Source organism: Octopus sinensis, linkage group LG3 (genome assembly GCF_006345805.1).
Source record: "Octopus sinensis linkage group LG3, ASM634580v1, whole genome shotgun sequence".
In the NCBI taxonomy this organism is placed as follows: domain Eukaryota; kingdom Metazoa; phylum Mollusca; class Cephalopoda; order Octopoda; family Octopodidae; genus Octopus; species Octopus sinensis.
In genome coordinates, this window is record NC_042999.1 from 67231228 (window position 1) to 67247299 (window position 16072).

General features: G+C 38.5%; 1 protein-coding gene across 1 annotated transcript in view; it reads left to right on the plus strand.

Annotated features, from left to right (window-relative positions):
- Positions 1–4: 4 nt before the first annotated feature.
- Positions 5–16072, plus strand: part of LOC115209854 (general transcription factor IIF subunit 2) — a 28228-nt gene continuing 12160 nt past the window's right edge. The window contains exons 1-4 of the mRNA XM_029778426.2: positions 5–245; positions 1093–1172; positions 8686–8861; positions 11917–11937. Of these exons, the coding sequence (XP_029634286.1) occupies positions 174–245; positions 1093–1172; positions 8686–8861; positions 11917–11937 (349 nt within the window). The 5' untranslated portion in view covers positions 5–173. The remainder of the gene's footprint in view (positions 246–1092; positions 1173–8685; positions 8862–11916; positions 11938–16072) is intronic.

Consider the following 16072-nt stretch of genomic DNA (forward strand, 5'->3'; position numbering starts at 1 on the left):
TCCCCTTTGTTTTCACTACGACGGAAGTTGTTTAGTCCTTTTTGTGGACATTGTTTCTTTGAGTAATTCTATTGAAAAACTATATTGAAAGTGTGTTTATTTTAAAAAGAATTCTTCACATCCAGCATTGTTCTGGATATAAGTGTTTGTAGATACATACATATCAACTAGTTATGAGTGAAATTGGACATGAAACCAAAGAGGTCGATTTAACGGCTGCTGGCCGAGGTGTATGGTTAGTTAAAGTAAGTAAAACTCCTTCCATAAACTATGCTTATATATGTATGGCATTCTTTCGATATAACTCGATAAAATCAAAACATTTCACTTTGGGTATTTCCGTGGGTTGTGGAGTATAGATATAACATGTCTCATTTTAAACTTGAATGAAAAAAAATCCTTGCATATTTGATCTTACCTGTTTAATGTGTGTATGTAAAATCCGCATATTTCCAAGCACATAACAATCGAACTCATTTGCTTCCACGGAAATACTCGAAGTGAAATGTTTTGATTTTGTCGAGTTATATCGAAAGAATGCCCCTATATATGTATACACACACATATATAAGTATCTAAGTATCCATAAATCAAAAAGATTAGCTAGAATGTGCCTCTTGGGGTGAGACATCTTTTGCTCTGTTTGTAATGCAAATTTCAAACAGCTAGCACATCTAGAAAGTGGTCAAGGTTTGAACAGGAGCAGAGACCATTTATTTGACCATTCAAAAGTTGGATCATTTAGTTTAACATATCTGTTTTGTTCATCTCTGGTGAGCAAACTCCCGAACGCCTAGATTGGGTTTTTAACCCCTAAACTCATGTGAAATCGGATGAAATGGATCTATAATACATGAAGGGCATCCAGTTGTAGAAAATCTACCTAAAAAAAATAGTCTGACCTATGCAAGCATAGAAAAATTATGATAAATCCTCGGTTCTTGTATGTAACGATATTGTTTAGCATGTCAAGTGCGATGTTATTGTGATTGAGGACAAAATTTTAACATCGTCGAACTTCAATATTAATGCTGTTGATCCTTCAGCGTGACTTTCATAGCTGTATGGTTTATTATTTATTATTATTTTCAGGTTCCCAAGTATTTGTCGGAGAAATGGAGGAAGGCTCCCTGTAGTTGTGAGGTGGGAAAACTGAAGATCACTAGATCAAGGTAAGTTGACGAACTTGCTTTTCTTACTATGGTGATGAGTAAAATAGATCATCAATCGGGTGGAGCCTTAGACTGATCTACTTGACACATGAGTGATAGTTTGCCATAATCTTAAGAGTGACAGCAAATTGCTTTGCAGTATTTAACTCTGCCATTTTATGTTCTGAATTCATATTTTGCCAAGAAAGTGTTGGCATGGCTTATTGGTTAAAAAAGTTCTCGTCCCAACCACATTGTTTCAAGTTTAATATTACAGTGTGGCACCTTGGCCAAGTGTTTTTTTTTTAGTATAGACAGGTGCTGATCCAAACTTTGTAAAGCGATTTGATAGATGTAAACTAACAAAAGCCTTTTGTGTATGTGTTTGTTTACATACAATTGCACCTCACTAAATATCAGCTACAATGTTGTCATTTCGCCTATCAACAAATTGCCTACTGTCTTTGCACCTTCAGAGATGTGTAAAACAAGATTCTTGTAAAACAAATAAGGGTTAGCAACTGGGAGGCCACCCAGCTGTAAACCAATACTTCAATAACACATTTATCTAACCCTTAGGGGGTCCACTTATGATTTTACTGTTAAAATTTGTGTGATAAATTTGTTATACCTCACCAATACACAAAATATTTTAACAGTTTTTTTTTTTTTTTTTTTTACAATTCCCAATAATGTTCAATTATATCCAAAATATATTACGATTTTTTAAACATCGAATGGCTATGACGGCCCATTTAAGTAAACTAAGAAGTGAAGTGGTCCAAAGGCAAAAAAATAGTTGAGAACAACTGATCTACCCCATGCTAGTATGCAGAAAAGAGACATAAAAATAAACAAATGTATTGAATTTACCTTTCATCTTCGAGTGTCGGTGAAATATTAATGTCAGTATCTGTAATTGTTAGCCTCTTCAAAATTGGAGGGTCTTGAACATGTGTTAGAAACCGTCACTATCATTGTGATGGTTGTTAGCATACACTTTCAGTTTGATGTCTAAGAATGCTTAATCTAGCACAGTGAGTGGTTTTGCAGATTGTCTGAGTGATAACCTAAATCCCTTGTGATATTTAGTTTCATTCTAAGCTCAAATTCCATTGAGGTCAATAAAATAAATACCTGTTAATCTCCAGAAGATTGTGGTCGTGTTAGAAATTTGTTTTTAATGGCATGATTATTGTTGTTATTTGTGTGTGTTGTTGTTTCTGGGCCCTTTAGAAATGTTCTACCTTTGATAGATCGACAAGAAACATTAATATAATCTAAATTAAACTACAGGTTTCCCTTGTGTAATCAAGTATGATTTGGTAGTGTATACCATGCTTTCACTAATTGCTTTAGGTACCTGTGTAGTATGTAAACATAGGCACCTTCCAAGTCCTTGATTCATTGAGAATGGGACAGCTAGAGAGAGAGAGTGAAATGAGGCTGCATTTGACTACTAGTAAAGAATTCCAACCACGTTTCGTGGTCTGCTACTTCAACAGCTCCTTTATAAGATCCAGAGGCTAAAGACATCATCAGGAGGAACTACATCTGGTTTCGGCCCCTACTCTTCTACTGTTTTCAACATGGTGGGGCCCCCTCCTTTCGGAAGTGTTTTCAGCTCTGGTGTTGAGTACATTTTTCTTTGGTCTTTTGTTCTTTGGTTTCTTCAATGCAGCATCAACAAATGTCAGCAGGCGAATGACCACCCTGCCAAATTTCTCTTCAGTAGGCTCCAGCAACCAGCATCTGTTAACTACCATGTGACACAATCTAAGCTTGAACCGACCAATGGGGAGGAAGAGTGTGTAGTTTTGGCCTGCGCCCTCTCTACCTTCCAACAGAGTTGTGTTAGCTTCAATTCCTGCTGCAGGAGCCAGCTAGCTGTTTGGTGGTACAAGCCTTTGAACCAGCGAATGTGAACCTTCAAAAATGAAGTTGGTCTCATCAGAACTTGATCTCATCATCATCATCATCATCATCATTTAGCGTCCGCTTTCCATGCTAGCATGGGTTGGACGGGTCAACTGGGGTCTGTGAAGCTGGAAGGCTTCGTCAGGCCCAGTCAGATCTGGCAGTGTTTCTACGGCTGGATGCCCTTCCTAATGCCAACCACTCCGCGAGTGTAGTGGGTGTTTTTTATGTGCCACCTGCACAGGTGCCAGACAGAGCTGGCGAACGGCCACGAACGGATGGTGCTTTTACGTGTCACCGGCACGGGGCCAGGCGATGCTGGCAATGGACACGAACGGATAGTGCTTTTACGTGCCACCGACATGGGGCCAGACAGAGCTGGCAAACGGCCATGAACGGACGGTGCTTTTACGTGTCACCGGCACGGGGGCCAGCCGAGGCTGGCAACGGACGCGAACGGATGGTGCTTTTACGTGCCACCGACACGGTTGCCAGACAGAGCTGGCAAACGGCCACGAACGGACGGTGCTTTTACGTGTCACCGGCACGGGGGCCAGCCGAGGCTGGCAACGGATGGTGCTTTTACGTGCCACCGACACGGGGGCCAGGCAGAGCTGGCAAACGGCCACGAGCGAATGGTGCATTTACGTATCACCGGCACGGGTGCCAGACGAGGCTGACAGTGGACACGAACGGATGGGTCACTTAACCCCTGCTTTCTGATATATGATTTGATTTTGATTGTTCTCACTGGTCTTGCCGGGTCTTCTCATGTGAGTACTGAAATGAATATCACAATGCATTTTATATGACACTCTGATAACTCTGCCATTATGTTCTGAGTTCAAATTCCACCAAGGTCGACTTTGCCTTTCATCCTTTCAGGGTCGATTAAATAAGTATCATTTACACACTGGGGTTGATATAATCGACTTAATCCGTTTGTCTATCCTTGTTTGTCCTCTCTGTATTTAGCCCCTTGTGGGTAGTAAAGAAATAGGTAGTAATCAAAGGAGTCCATAGGCAAAAAATGGTTGAGAACCACTTCTCTAGATAGTCCGATTATAGTTCATTTAGTGAATTATATCACTCATAGCCAAAATGGTGACCTCCCTTCAGTTAGGACCTTACTGAGCCAAAGAAAAAGCTGCTATGCAGTCCATCTCCCTCACTAACTAAATCTTCCTCAAGATGACTACTACAATTAATTTGGTTATTCATGATGTGTTTGGATTTTAAGTATAATACACAAATGGTTATTTTGATCTAATACTGCTTCTGTTACTCGTAACAGATTTTTAATTAAAGCAAATGAAATAGCTTGTGTGATAGTGACACTCTTCTACTATTAGGGTATCATGTCAAGACAAGGGGACAGTAACGAACACACACCTGCATATATATATATGTACAGACACACACACAATAGGCTTCTTTCAGTTTTCATCTACCAGATCTACTCTCAAAGCTTTGGTCATCCCAGAGCTATAGTAATAGTATATGACACTTGTCCAAGGTGACACATAGTGCGGCTGAATTCAAAATCATATAGTTGAGAAGCAAGCTTCTTATTTCTTTCTTTATTGCACACAAGGGGCTAAACATAGAGGGGACAAACAAGAACAGAAAAAGGGATTAAGTCAACCCCCCAGTGCTGGTACTTAATTTATCGACCCCGAAAGGATGAAAGGCAAAGTCGACCTCGGCAGAATTTGAACTCAGAACGTAACAGTAGACGAAATAATGCTAATCATTTCGCCCGGCTTGCTAACGTTTCTGCCAGCTCGCCACCTTAGGAGTAGCTTCTTACCACACAGCTGCTCCTAATGGAGGTCAGTTATGGCTTGAATCACTTTCATCTTCAGTGTACTATATCAGTACTGACCCGGGGCTAAACAACATGTCTGACAGCATTTATTCCCTGACCTATCATCACAGAATTCTTCAAAGCTTGCTCCCACCTAAAAGAATACGTTGGAATATTCAGTTCCTTGCATTCTTTAGTACTGCTCTAGAAATACAGGCCTTTATTTCCAAGGACTATTTTCATTGAGAGAGAGCTTCATTCCCTCCTCATATGTTTATACTATGTTAACTGCTGTAATATTCCTTGTTTTTCTCAATAGAAACGAAATCAACTATATTAATTTTCTTAAAAGATCGTATTTTCCATATCAACCAATGTTCATTTAATTAACGATTTATCATTTATTAAATTGAGAATTATTGTTATTCATTAGAATAAGAATTGAGTATATGCTTAGCAGAGAATATATATTTCTTTACTACCCACAAGGGGCTAAACACAGAGGGGACAAACAAGGACAGACAAACGGATTAAGTCGATCATATCGACCCCACTGCGTAAATGGTACTTAATTTATCGACCCCGAAAGGATGAAAGGCAAAGTCAACCTCGGCGGAATTTGAACTCAGAACGTAACGGCGGTTTACCTGAGAATATAGAAAGACTAGAACAAAATGTTTTTATTTTTCATTCCCTTCGAAATTTTATCCCTAATATTTGTTTGGAATTTAACTGTCCTTTCTAGCGTGCATGGAATCCTATGATGGAATATCTCTTGTGTTTAAATGTACGCTGCATTTATATGAAAGACTAGAAAATGTAGAATTGTCTCCCATTAAAATAACCTCAGTCATTGACTAACATATTCTCCTCGTTACGTGATTATTTCTGAGTTTTTAATTTTTCCTATTACTAAATATATTAACACCAACTTAATTATTGTTTTTCTTGAAGTTGGCATATTTAAATTATTTGACCTCTTAAGGGTTCTATTTTCATACACTATAAAACGAATAATATTCTATCAAAGATGATTGTATTAAGAAGTCTGCTATGAAACCGTGTGGTTTCAAGTTTTATCTCAATGCTTGCCCTCTTGGACTATTGTCTTCTACTATAGTCCTGGCTGAACAATTACCATATGAGTGGTTGTTTATTGATAGAAACTGTGAGGAAGTGTGTGACATCTATGTGTTTTTGTCTATCTTTATACATCTTGTTTTTGCTTGTCACGGCTTGACAATTAGTGTTTACCTGGTTATGTCCCTTGAAACAGTCACCTTTTTTTTTTCCTGTTTTAACGTCTACTTTACCATGCTAGCATGGGTTGCAGATTTTCTACAGCTAGTCGCCCTTTCTGTTGCCAATCTTTACCTGTTTCCAAGCAAGGTAATATTTCCCCATGGTCAAACATGTTTTTGCGGAATATTAAAAACGAAATGCTTTAATTCATAATAATCATGCAATGTGAACACATGGAGACACACACACACACGCGCGCGATGGGTTTCTTTCAGTTTCCATCTCCCAAATCCACTCACAAGGTTCTGATCAGATTGGAGTTAGGGTTAGAAGACACTCATCCATAGTTTTTCACGGAGTGGGATTGAACCTGGAACCATTTGTTTGGGAAGTAAACTTCTTAGCCACCCGGCTGCGTCTGCATCAGTGTTTTGGCAAAACAGAGAACTGATAAACTAATTACCAAATTTAAAAAGAAAATAAACCAAAACAAAGTACCAGAATTGATTTGATCAACTGAACTTGTCAAGGTAGTGCCCCAATATGGCCACAGACTGAAACTAACAAAGAGCGATTTGTTCATTACTGCTCCTGTCTTTTTAAACTGAAGAGGTCAGAATAACATTAGAACACGTCTTACCAATAATTACCAAAAATTTTTTTTCTAATTAGCCATTGACCAATATTTTTTTCTCTCATTGTTTATTTATTTCCAGTTGTCTTAAACATGTTAGCACTAACTTAACCATTCTGTTAACACTTTTACAGTCTTTGTGCAATTTTGCACCATGTAGAGCACAATTATTGGTGTTGTTTAGTGTCTGCTCAGCCCTAGTATAGCAGACCTACAACTGAAGACATTCCAGCCATGATCACCCTGTCTTTTTAATGGTATATAGCTCTACGTAATTCAATGTGTCCTTTATTTAAGATAGTAATGTCTGTTTTGAAGGTGCACGACTCAGTGGATAGAGCATTGAGCTTACGATCGTGAGGTTGTGAGCTCGATTCCCAGACCAGGCTGCATGTTGTGTTCTTGATCAAGACACTTTATTTCACATTGCCCCAGTTCACTCAGCTGTAGAAATGAGTTGCGACGTCACTGGTGCCAAGCTGTATCGGCCCCTTTGCCTTTCCCTTGGATAACATCAGTAGCATGGAGAGGGGAAGCTGGTATGCATGGGCGACTGCAGGGGAAACACATAGGTAATTGTAATATGCTGTATATAACTGTAAAATAAAAATAGTGGATGTACAAGTCTCCATACTCATTATTATTATTATTATTATTATTATTATTATTCATTTAACGTCCACTTTCTGGGTTGGACGATTTGACTGAGGTCTGGCGAACCAGACTCCAATCTGATCTGGCAGTGTTTCTACAGCTGGATGCCCTTCCTAATGCCAACCACTCTGAGAGTGTAGTGGGTGCTTTTACATGCCACCGGTGCGAGTCCCAGTTTGGTGGTACTGGCAATGGCCACACCCAAATGGTGCTTTTTACTTGCCACCTGCACAGGAGCCAGTCCAGCAGCACTGGCGACGACATCGCTCGAATATTTCACGTGCCACTAGCACAAGTGCTAGTAATGCGGTAATGATATTATTATTATTGTTATTATTATTATAACTCTGAGGAACTTTACATTCCTGAGTAGGACACTCTGAATTACCCAATGAGAGAACTTACTGGTGACTAACAATTCATTGCAAGCATTGGCATTGGATACTGACCATTGTGGTTAGCCAACATCTGGAACCAGAGTATCTACTTGGATAATTTAAATATGTTCCTACAAACTCACTTTTAATATATATAGGCATACTCTCTCAGGTATACATACATAGATGTGCTGGCACATACATGTACTCTTTTACTCTCTTTTACTTGTTTCAGTCATTTGACTGTGGCCATGCTGGAGCACCGCCTTTAGTCGAGCAAATTGACCCCAGGACTTACTCTTTCTAAGCCTAGTACTTATTCTATTAGTCTCTTTTGCCGAACTACTAAGTTACGGGGATGTAAACACACCAGCATCGGTTGTCAAGTGATGTTGGGGGGGACAAACACACACACACACATATATAAATATATATATATATATATATATATATACACACACGACAGGCTTCTTTCAGTTTCTGTCTACCAAATCCACTCACAAGGTTTTGGTTGGCCCAAGGCGATGGTAGAAGACACTTGCCCAAGGTGCCACGTAGTGGGACTGAACCCGGAACCATGTGGTTGGTAAGCTAGCTACTTACCATACAGCCACTCCTATGCCTATACTAACATAGTCACAGGCAGTTGTGCATATTTCCATGTGCACATACATCTATAGGTGCCGTTGTAGATGTAGACATTCTTGTAGAAACAATCATGCATATACATATAGGGATACATATGCATAAATGATATTCAGGTGCACACACACACACACACACATATACAAGTGCATAGACATAGATGTATATGTTAAATGAGATATAGCAACTGAGATGAAACTTGGTTACTAAAGTGTATGATTTGTAAACATTTTTCTCTTTTTTTTTTTCTGTCAATAGAATCAGTGGTTCAAAACCTGAGGTGATTTTTACATTGGGTGAGGCTCTCTCTCGCCCTGAAGCTCCACAAAGAACAGATGATCCTGCAGGATTGGGAGTTCCCAAAGAGCACAAGTTTGTACTTACCGCTATAGGAAATCAAAATCTTGTTGTTGTATCGCAGACACCAACTGCCGGTGAGTATTGTTACATTAGTGTTGTTTAATCCCACTTCTGGGTCACCTCACTCCTGATTCAGTAGATATTTGGTTGTTGGTGTTCTGGCAGTGGCCATCCCATCGATTTTCAGAAGTTGTTTATTTAGGATCAAATTAACTGTATCATTCAATTTTTTTTCTTTTTTTTTTTGTGACTGTAAGATGAGATGTGATTTTAGTAAAATTTTGCTGCTATTTCTGGAAGATTGAACAACCACATAGAGTCTCTTTCTGTTGGATTATATTCCTAGTCATCATCATCATTTAACATCCATTTTCCATGCTGGTATGAGTTGGGCAGTTTGACAGGATCCAGGGAGCTGTGCTGAGCTCCAATGTCAGGGGAAACAAGATTAAAACTAAGCAACCATGTAAACATGTATAGATTACAAATTAAAGATTCTATGTAATAAACATGTAGACATTTGTGCAAAAAAAACAAAAAATTAAAATATTCTTCTAAAATGATCAGAATGATCAAATATGAAAGGCAAAAGAATACTTTATAGGAATTCTAAATCTGAAAATAAACCAGAAATAGTTAACACTATTATTAAAAACAGCTTCCTCTATACACATTAGCGCAGAACACATGTTTGGAAAGTTGAACAATACCAAGTACTTAAATACGAAATACAGACTACACACAAAATAATATGCACGAGACACAAATTTCTGTCACAAGGGCTGACGACATTCAGTCACGTAAAAAATAAGTTTCTTTTTCAAGCAGTTAATAATTTGCAAAAAAAAATCTTTTTTAATTATAGTGACATTATCTAGTATTTTTTATAGAAGCTCCTAAAAATATGTGTGTATATGATGAGCTTCTCTGAGGTTCCATCTCACAGCGTCATTCACAAAACTTGACCCATGGCCTTAGTAAACACTTAGCTAAGGTGCTGTGCAGTGGGACTGAACCTGAAACCATCTAACTGAGAAGCAAACTTTTTACCACACAGCATGCTTTTGCTTTGAATATAGTAATGTATATAGTATGTAGTATAGAAAAACTGCTTGAAGATGAATTTGAAGATAAGGTTAGTCAAGATATTCCATTTTCAAGCCTACTTGGAAAGATAGATCTGGTTTCATAGCAGCATTATAAAAATGCATTACTGTTGACAAGGTACTAAGAGAGCCTTTATAATGGTCATTCAAATTTTTTTCATATGAGTTAGTGAAAGGAGGAAAAACAGCATCCATGGGCCTTTCATCACTACCTGGGCAAGTCTAGTGAGGATTACACCTTGTTGAGGTCAGAAGATAAGGTCTAAACTTCTCCGAAACTATTGCCAATATTTACCAAACAAATAAATAAAAAAAAAATCATTGAATTATTGACTGTTGTTGTCATCAGAATGCAGACTTGATCCATATGCTTGCATCAGAGTGGGATATGTTAAAGGCATTTTAGGTCCAAGCAGTGGACCTTACATGCCTACATATTTTAGACTTCTCAAGAACAAGAACTGACTCTGATGGGCTTCTATACAGTTTCTGTCCACCAAAGGTCACTTAGAAGAATTTTGTCTACGTAAGCTTTTGTTGGAGACAGTTTCCTCAGGTTAAAGTCAAATATATTCCAGAATGAAACTGTGTTACCAAGGGGTTTTAATGTAAACAATCTTATTATTGTAAATGACCATATCACGTACATTATATAAGTTGATTTCTTTCTGTATATTATGCAGCCATAATAGCTCTGAGATTAAACTTCAGCACAGTCAGTGTGTTGTTAAGAATCAAGTCAGTCTCATTATGTAGACATAACGATATTTCATCTGTGACTAGTCTGTCCTTTCTGCTAAACATAGTTTGTGTAAGACTGCATTATTATCCAACATGTCCTTCATTTTTCAGACAGCAGGTATGAGTTGAAGGAAATTTTGCTGGGTCTAATTTTTTTTTATTTTCTAGCAGCAAGAACAGCCATGTAATCACTCATTTGTTAGCTCATGTAACGTTTCTTTCTTTGCTGTTGTTGATGTATTATTAACCCCTTAATGGATTATCCCAAATTTACTTGTGCATCACAAATGTATCTTTTTAGAACCAGACGAGTATATCTGGTCAAAATTAACTTTTAATTTTAGCACTCAAATGAGTTTATTTGTTTTGTGTCGTTTCATTTTTGAGCAATCACGAATTTACTTGCGTTGCCGTACGCCTGGCAGCACATATTCTGGTGCCATTTCAAAGAATTTATGCTTCCAAGTTTTGAACTTTTACTTCAGTGCATGCACAGATTCAGGAGGAGGTTGATGTCATTTTAGAACCATCTCGTTTTGATTCTCTATTATTTATACAAATAAGAGAATTATTTATGCATCAATCCCATATCCAACAGGATTTGCCCAGCTTGTCACTTTCTCATGGAAATACCACCAAGTGATAAGAAAAAGAACCCTACAAGACGGTGTGCAAAATGCACAAAGAAAGACGCTAAAGGAAAGAAGACTCGAAGAGAAAGCAGATACATGTGTGATGTCTGCAAGATAACTTTGTGTGTAACTCCTTGTTTTAAAAATTATCATTCTAAATAAACTGTCTATCTCGTTTTTAAAAAAAATTCCTTTGATTTAAAAGCAATACATCTTATAAAAAAATCGAAGATAGTTAAGTTACATGTATTTTTTTAAATATCCAAGTTAACTCGTTTAAATCCAAATGAGTGAAAGTACTTTTTAATTTCTATAATAAAAAATAAAGGAAACAAGATAAAAAATATTTTTTTTATAATTAGCACAGTGTAGATAATTAAAAAAGGAAATAAAAAAAATATGCTTTGAAATGAAACGCCACATCAAAATAATTGATCCATTAAGGGGTTAATTAATGTCTTGTTAGTAGTAAGGGAGAATACATCTTGTTGTAAAAGCAATTTATGTAACAATAATATGCAAATATACAAAGTTGCAGACACCTTTCTAATCAAGCTTTCTAATTAGCAGAAGACGTAAAAGAATATAAATCTAAATGTTATTGTTTCGGAATATCAAGTAGTAATATTACTTTGTTTTATCTCTTTCAGATGTTGAATTAGGTACCACTGGTGAGTAAAATTTTTCTCCAGTCATCTCATCATAGCTTTGAAGAATTCATGTGTGTGTGTGTGTGCATGTATGTGTACACATACATGCAGTTAAACCATCTAACCCATGCCTGCATGGAAAGCAGATACTAAATGATAATGATGATGAGGATTCTTAGTTATTTATGCCCTTTGCTCTCTATGAAGCGTTGGCCAATGATAAATTTTTTCCACTTTGTTCAACTCTGGGCTATCCTTTCCTAGGTTTTGTTGCTTTAGAATTGTCATTGATGCTTCTTTTCTAGGTAGGAGTGTTAGCTGTACACAAACCTATCATTATGCCAGGGAAGAGGTGGTCCTTATTAGCTTTGTCTATCTTTTGACCTTCCTGCATGGCAGGCACTACTGGTAACTTGCACCATCTGGGTCATTGAAGCACATAGCCAACACACTCCAACAAGGACTGGACCTTTGTGGTCAATTAATGATTCAGATATGAGACCTTTGCTATGTTATGATAATTCTTTTGAAATTAAATGTAGTAGTCAGATATGGCCTGATGTTGCCATGGGATTATATGATAGGACCTCATCAGCTATTATTCCACCTCACCAGTGCTGGTGTCATGTAAAAAGCCCCCAGATCACTATGTAAAGTGGTTGGCATTAGGGAGGGCGTTCAGCTGCAAGATCTATGCCAAACAGACCTCACCAGTACTGGTGCAGTCCTCTGGCTTGTGAGCTCCTATCAAACTGTCGAACCTTTGCCAGCATGGAAAATGGATGTTAACGATAGATGCTTGTGAATTATCATCATCGTTGTCGTTTAAAGTCTGCTTTCCATGCTAGCATGGGTTGGACGATTTTGACTGAGGGCTGGCGAACCAGATGGCTGCACCAGGCTCCAATCTTGGTTTGGCAGAGGTTCTACAGCTGCATGGCCTTCCTAACTCCAACCACTCCGAGAATGTAGTGGGTGCTTTTTATGTGCCACCGGCACAGGGGCCGGTCAGGCAGTATTGGCAATGACCTCGCATGAATCTTTTTACACATGCCACCAGCACAGGTGCCAGTAAGGCGATGTTGGTAACAATCGGTGACGTTGGTAAAGTATATACATCTTAGACGTACTTTTTGGAAAGATTCTGCTCTGCAGAGTACAGTTTTTTAGCTTGATGAACCGGCCATCATCAGGTGGTATCATTATTACTTCTTTACAAATTAAGTTCCCCAATTTGAATTCGGTATGGAAGTATTTGTAGATCCATGAATAGGATGCATGATGATGATCAAAAGTGTAGATATGTATGCTTGAATATTAGGCCAAATGAAAATATCAGAAATGGGTCAGCTGCTGAAACGGGCATGGTTATCATCATCATCATCATCGTTTAACGTCCGTTCTCCATGCTAGCATGGGTTGGACGGTTCGACCGGGGATCTGGGAAGCCAGAAGGCTGCACCAGGCTCCAGTCTTATCTGGCAATGTTTCTACATTGTAGTTAAGAAGGTTATGTAGTTAAGAAGGTTGCTTTGCAACTCTGTAGTTTCAGGTTCAGTCCCATTGTCCCTTTGTGAATGAGTTTGGTAGGTAGAAAGTGTATGGAAGCCGTGTTTGTGTTTGTCCCCTCTCCGCTGCATGACAACTGGTGTTGGGTTGGGTTGCTTACACATCAATTTGGTTAAACAAACGAATAGGACATAATTTACAATGGACGGATAGGTGATAACAGCAAACAAGATGAGGATACCCATCCATCCATCGTAAATCATCATCATCATTTAACGTCCACTTTCCATGCTAGCATGGGTTGTACAATTTGGTGAACCAGACTCCAATCTGATCTGGCAGAGTTTCTACAGCTGAATGCTCTTCCTAACGCCGACCACACCGTGAGTGTAGTGGGTGCTTTTACGTGCCACCGGTACGAGGGCCAGTTTGGTGATACTGGCAACGGCCACGCCCAAATAGTGCTTTTTTATGTGTCACCTGCACAGGAGCCAGTCCAGCGGCACTGGTGACGACCTCGGTACATAATTCCTCATCCCAAAAATATAGAATAGTAAACGAATAGCATAAGTACCAAACATTTCGAAACAAGTACTGGTGTCGATTTGTTCGACATAACCCTTCAAAATGTGCCCCAGTCATTCTAATGTTTGAAATAGATAAAATTTAAAAATTACCAACTCATCTTTCATATTTTCACATTTTAATCAAGCCTGCGAATTCTTCTTCCCGTTGAAAGTAATTTCCCACTAAGAACCTTTTTAACATAATCATACAAAGCCATTATGTATGAAGAGATGCACGAAGTTGTGGTGGTCATACTTCTTCCTAAAGCATCAATGAAATAGCTGAAGTGAAACGAACTTTTAACTTCGGATGACAGGTGTTATTTTTTATTTTTTAATGTAATCGTATGTCAAGGGAGATAACTCTTCACCACAGCGATTTGTTATAACACTACGACGGAGAAAATACTGAATGGAATAGTTTGACTTTTATCGAAAGGGTTGATAAAATGTATCGATGAAGAGCCGTTGAACGATATGAACGTTGGAATGGATGCATCGCAGTATTTGCGTTTTGAGTTCAAATTCAACCTCACCCCACGTGAATGGTAGATTTCATTAGTTATCTGGTGTAACACTTCCACCTTATGGCTTCAACGCCTTTAGTGGATGGAATCTACTGTGCTGGAAGCATACGAGCCAGGTTTTCAGGTTTCCTTACCACCAACCAGTCCTGTTGGTTTTTTAAACGGGTCATGGACGATGCCTTCTTCCCTGATTAAAAGAGACAATATAAAAAAGTTAAATACAAATACAGAAGGATTTCATATAAATATTGTGAATGAAAGCTCATCATCATCATCATCGTTTAACGTCTGACGTCCATGCTAGCATGGGTTAGACGGTTTCACTTGAGGAAAGCTCCTGTTAATCAAAATTATCTACACAATTTATTGGGAAAACCTTCCTCTAGGAATGTTTAAAAGCTAAAAGCAACAAACAAGAGAGACAACTCCGATATCAATCGGATAAAATTTTAGGGTAGTTGAGATTGGAGTGGATCTGATCCTTAAAACGAACTGGTGAAAACAGTGGCTATGTTTCTGTCTTATTAGACCTTTTCAATGAAGCTTATATGTGTGTGTATAGTGGTGTAGGCATGCCTGTGTGGTGTGGTTGCAACTACTTTGTTTTTGGTATCATCCCACTGCATGGTATCTTGGTTAAGTGTCTTCCTCTAGCTGGTTCCATACTGACCAATGCCTTATGAGTGAATTTGGTTGACTGGTATTGCAGGAGCTTGTCAAAATATATACCATTGTCATCATCATCATATGTCTGTTTTCCATGATGCCATGGGTTGGACAGTTTCACAGGACATGAGTTGGCAATTATTTACATTAATTACATTCGGCGGATATTTGTCCTCATCTTGTTTGTTGTTAACACAGAGGCTGGAGGGTATATCAGCCGAAACGTGTTAACAACAAACAAAATGAGGACAAATATCTGTCGAATGTAAATAATATACATAGTTCCTCATCTCTTAAATATAGAACTGTATGAGTTAGCAAGTCTGAAGACTGCGCCAAGCTTTGCTCATTGCTTGGCATGCTTTTTACGGCTCGATGCCCTTTCTAATGCCAACCATTTTACAGAGTGTCCTGGGTACTTTTTATGTGGCACCAGCAACAGTGAAATCATTAAATTTACAAGGCAAGACCCCTTCAGTGAATGAGGGAGTAGTACTAAGGGAGGTGATTTTGTGCCAGAGGAGAGGAGTATGAGTAGAAGGAACAGAAAGAGACATTTTGCAATGAAGAAGATACATGGCTATTTCAGTAGGATAGAGATGAGGGACATGTACATAAGTGGAACCAAGGATTGGATGGGGTGAGCAAGTGGGTAAGTATGCAAGATTGGGAGGTGGAAGACTAGGTTTGTTAGGAGGATATGTTGTGGGGACAAGATCTAAAAGGAGAGATTGGGAGTTGAAGGAGAGAGGAATACAGTAGATGGTGAGTGCCAGCATGGAGAATGGGCAGTAAATGATGATGATCATGAGGGGGTTAAAAGTATGAGAGGAGGTGGAAGAGCAGGTTCTTGTAGAAAAGTTGTATGGCTTCTCACATTTAGTAAGG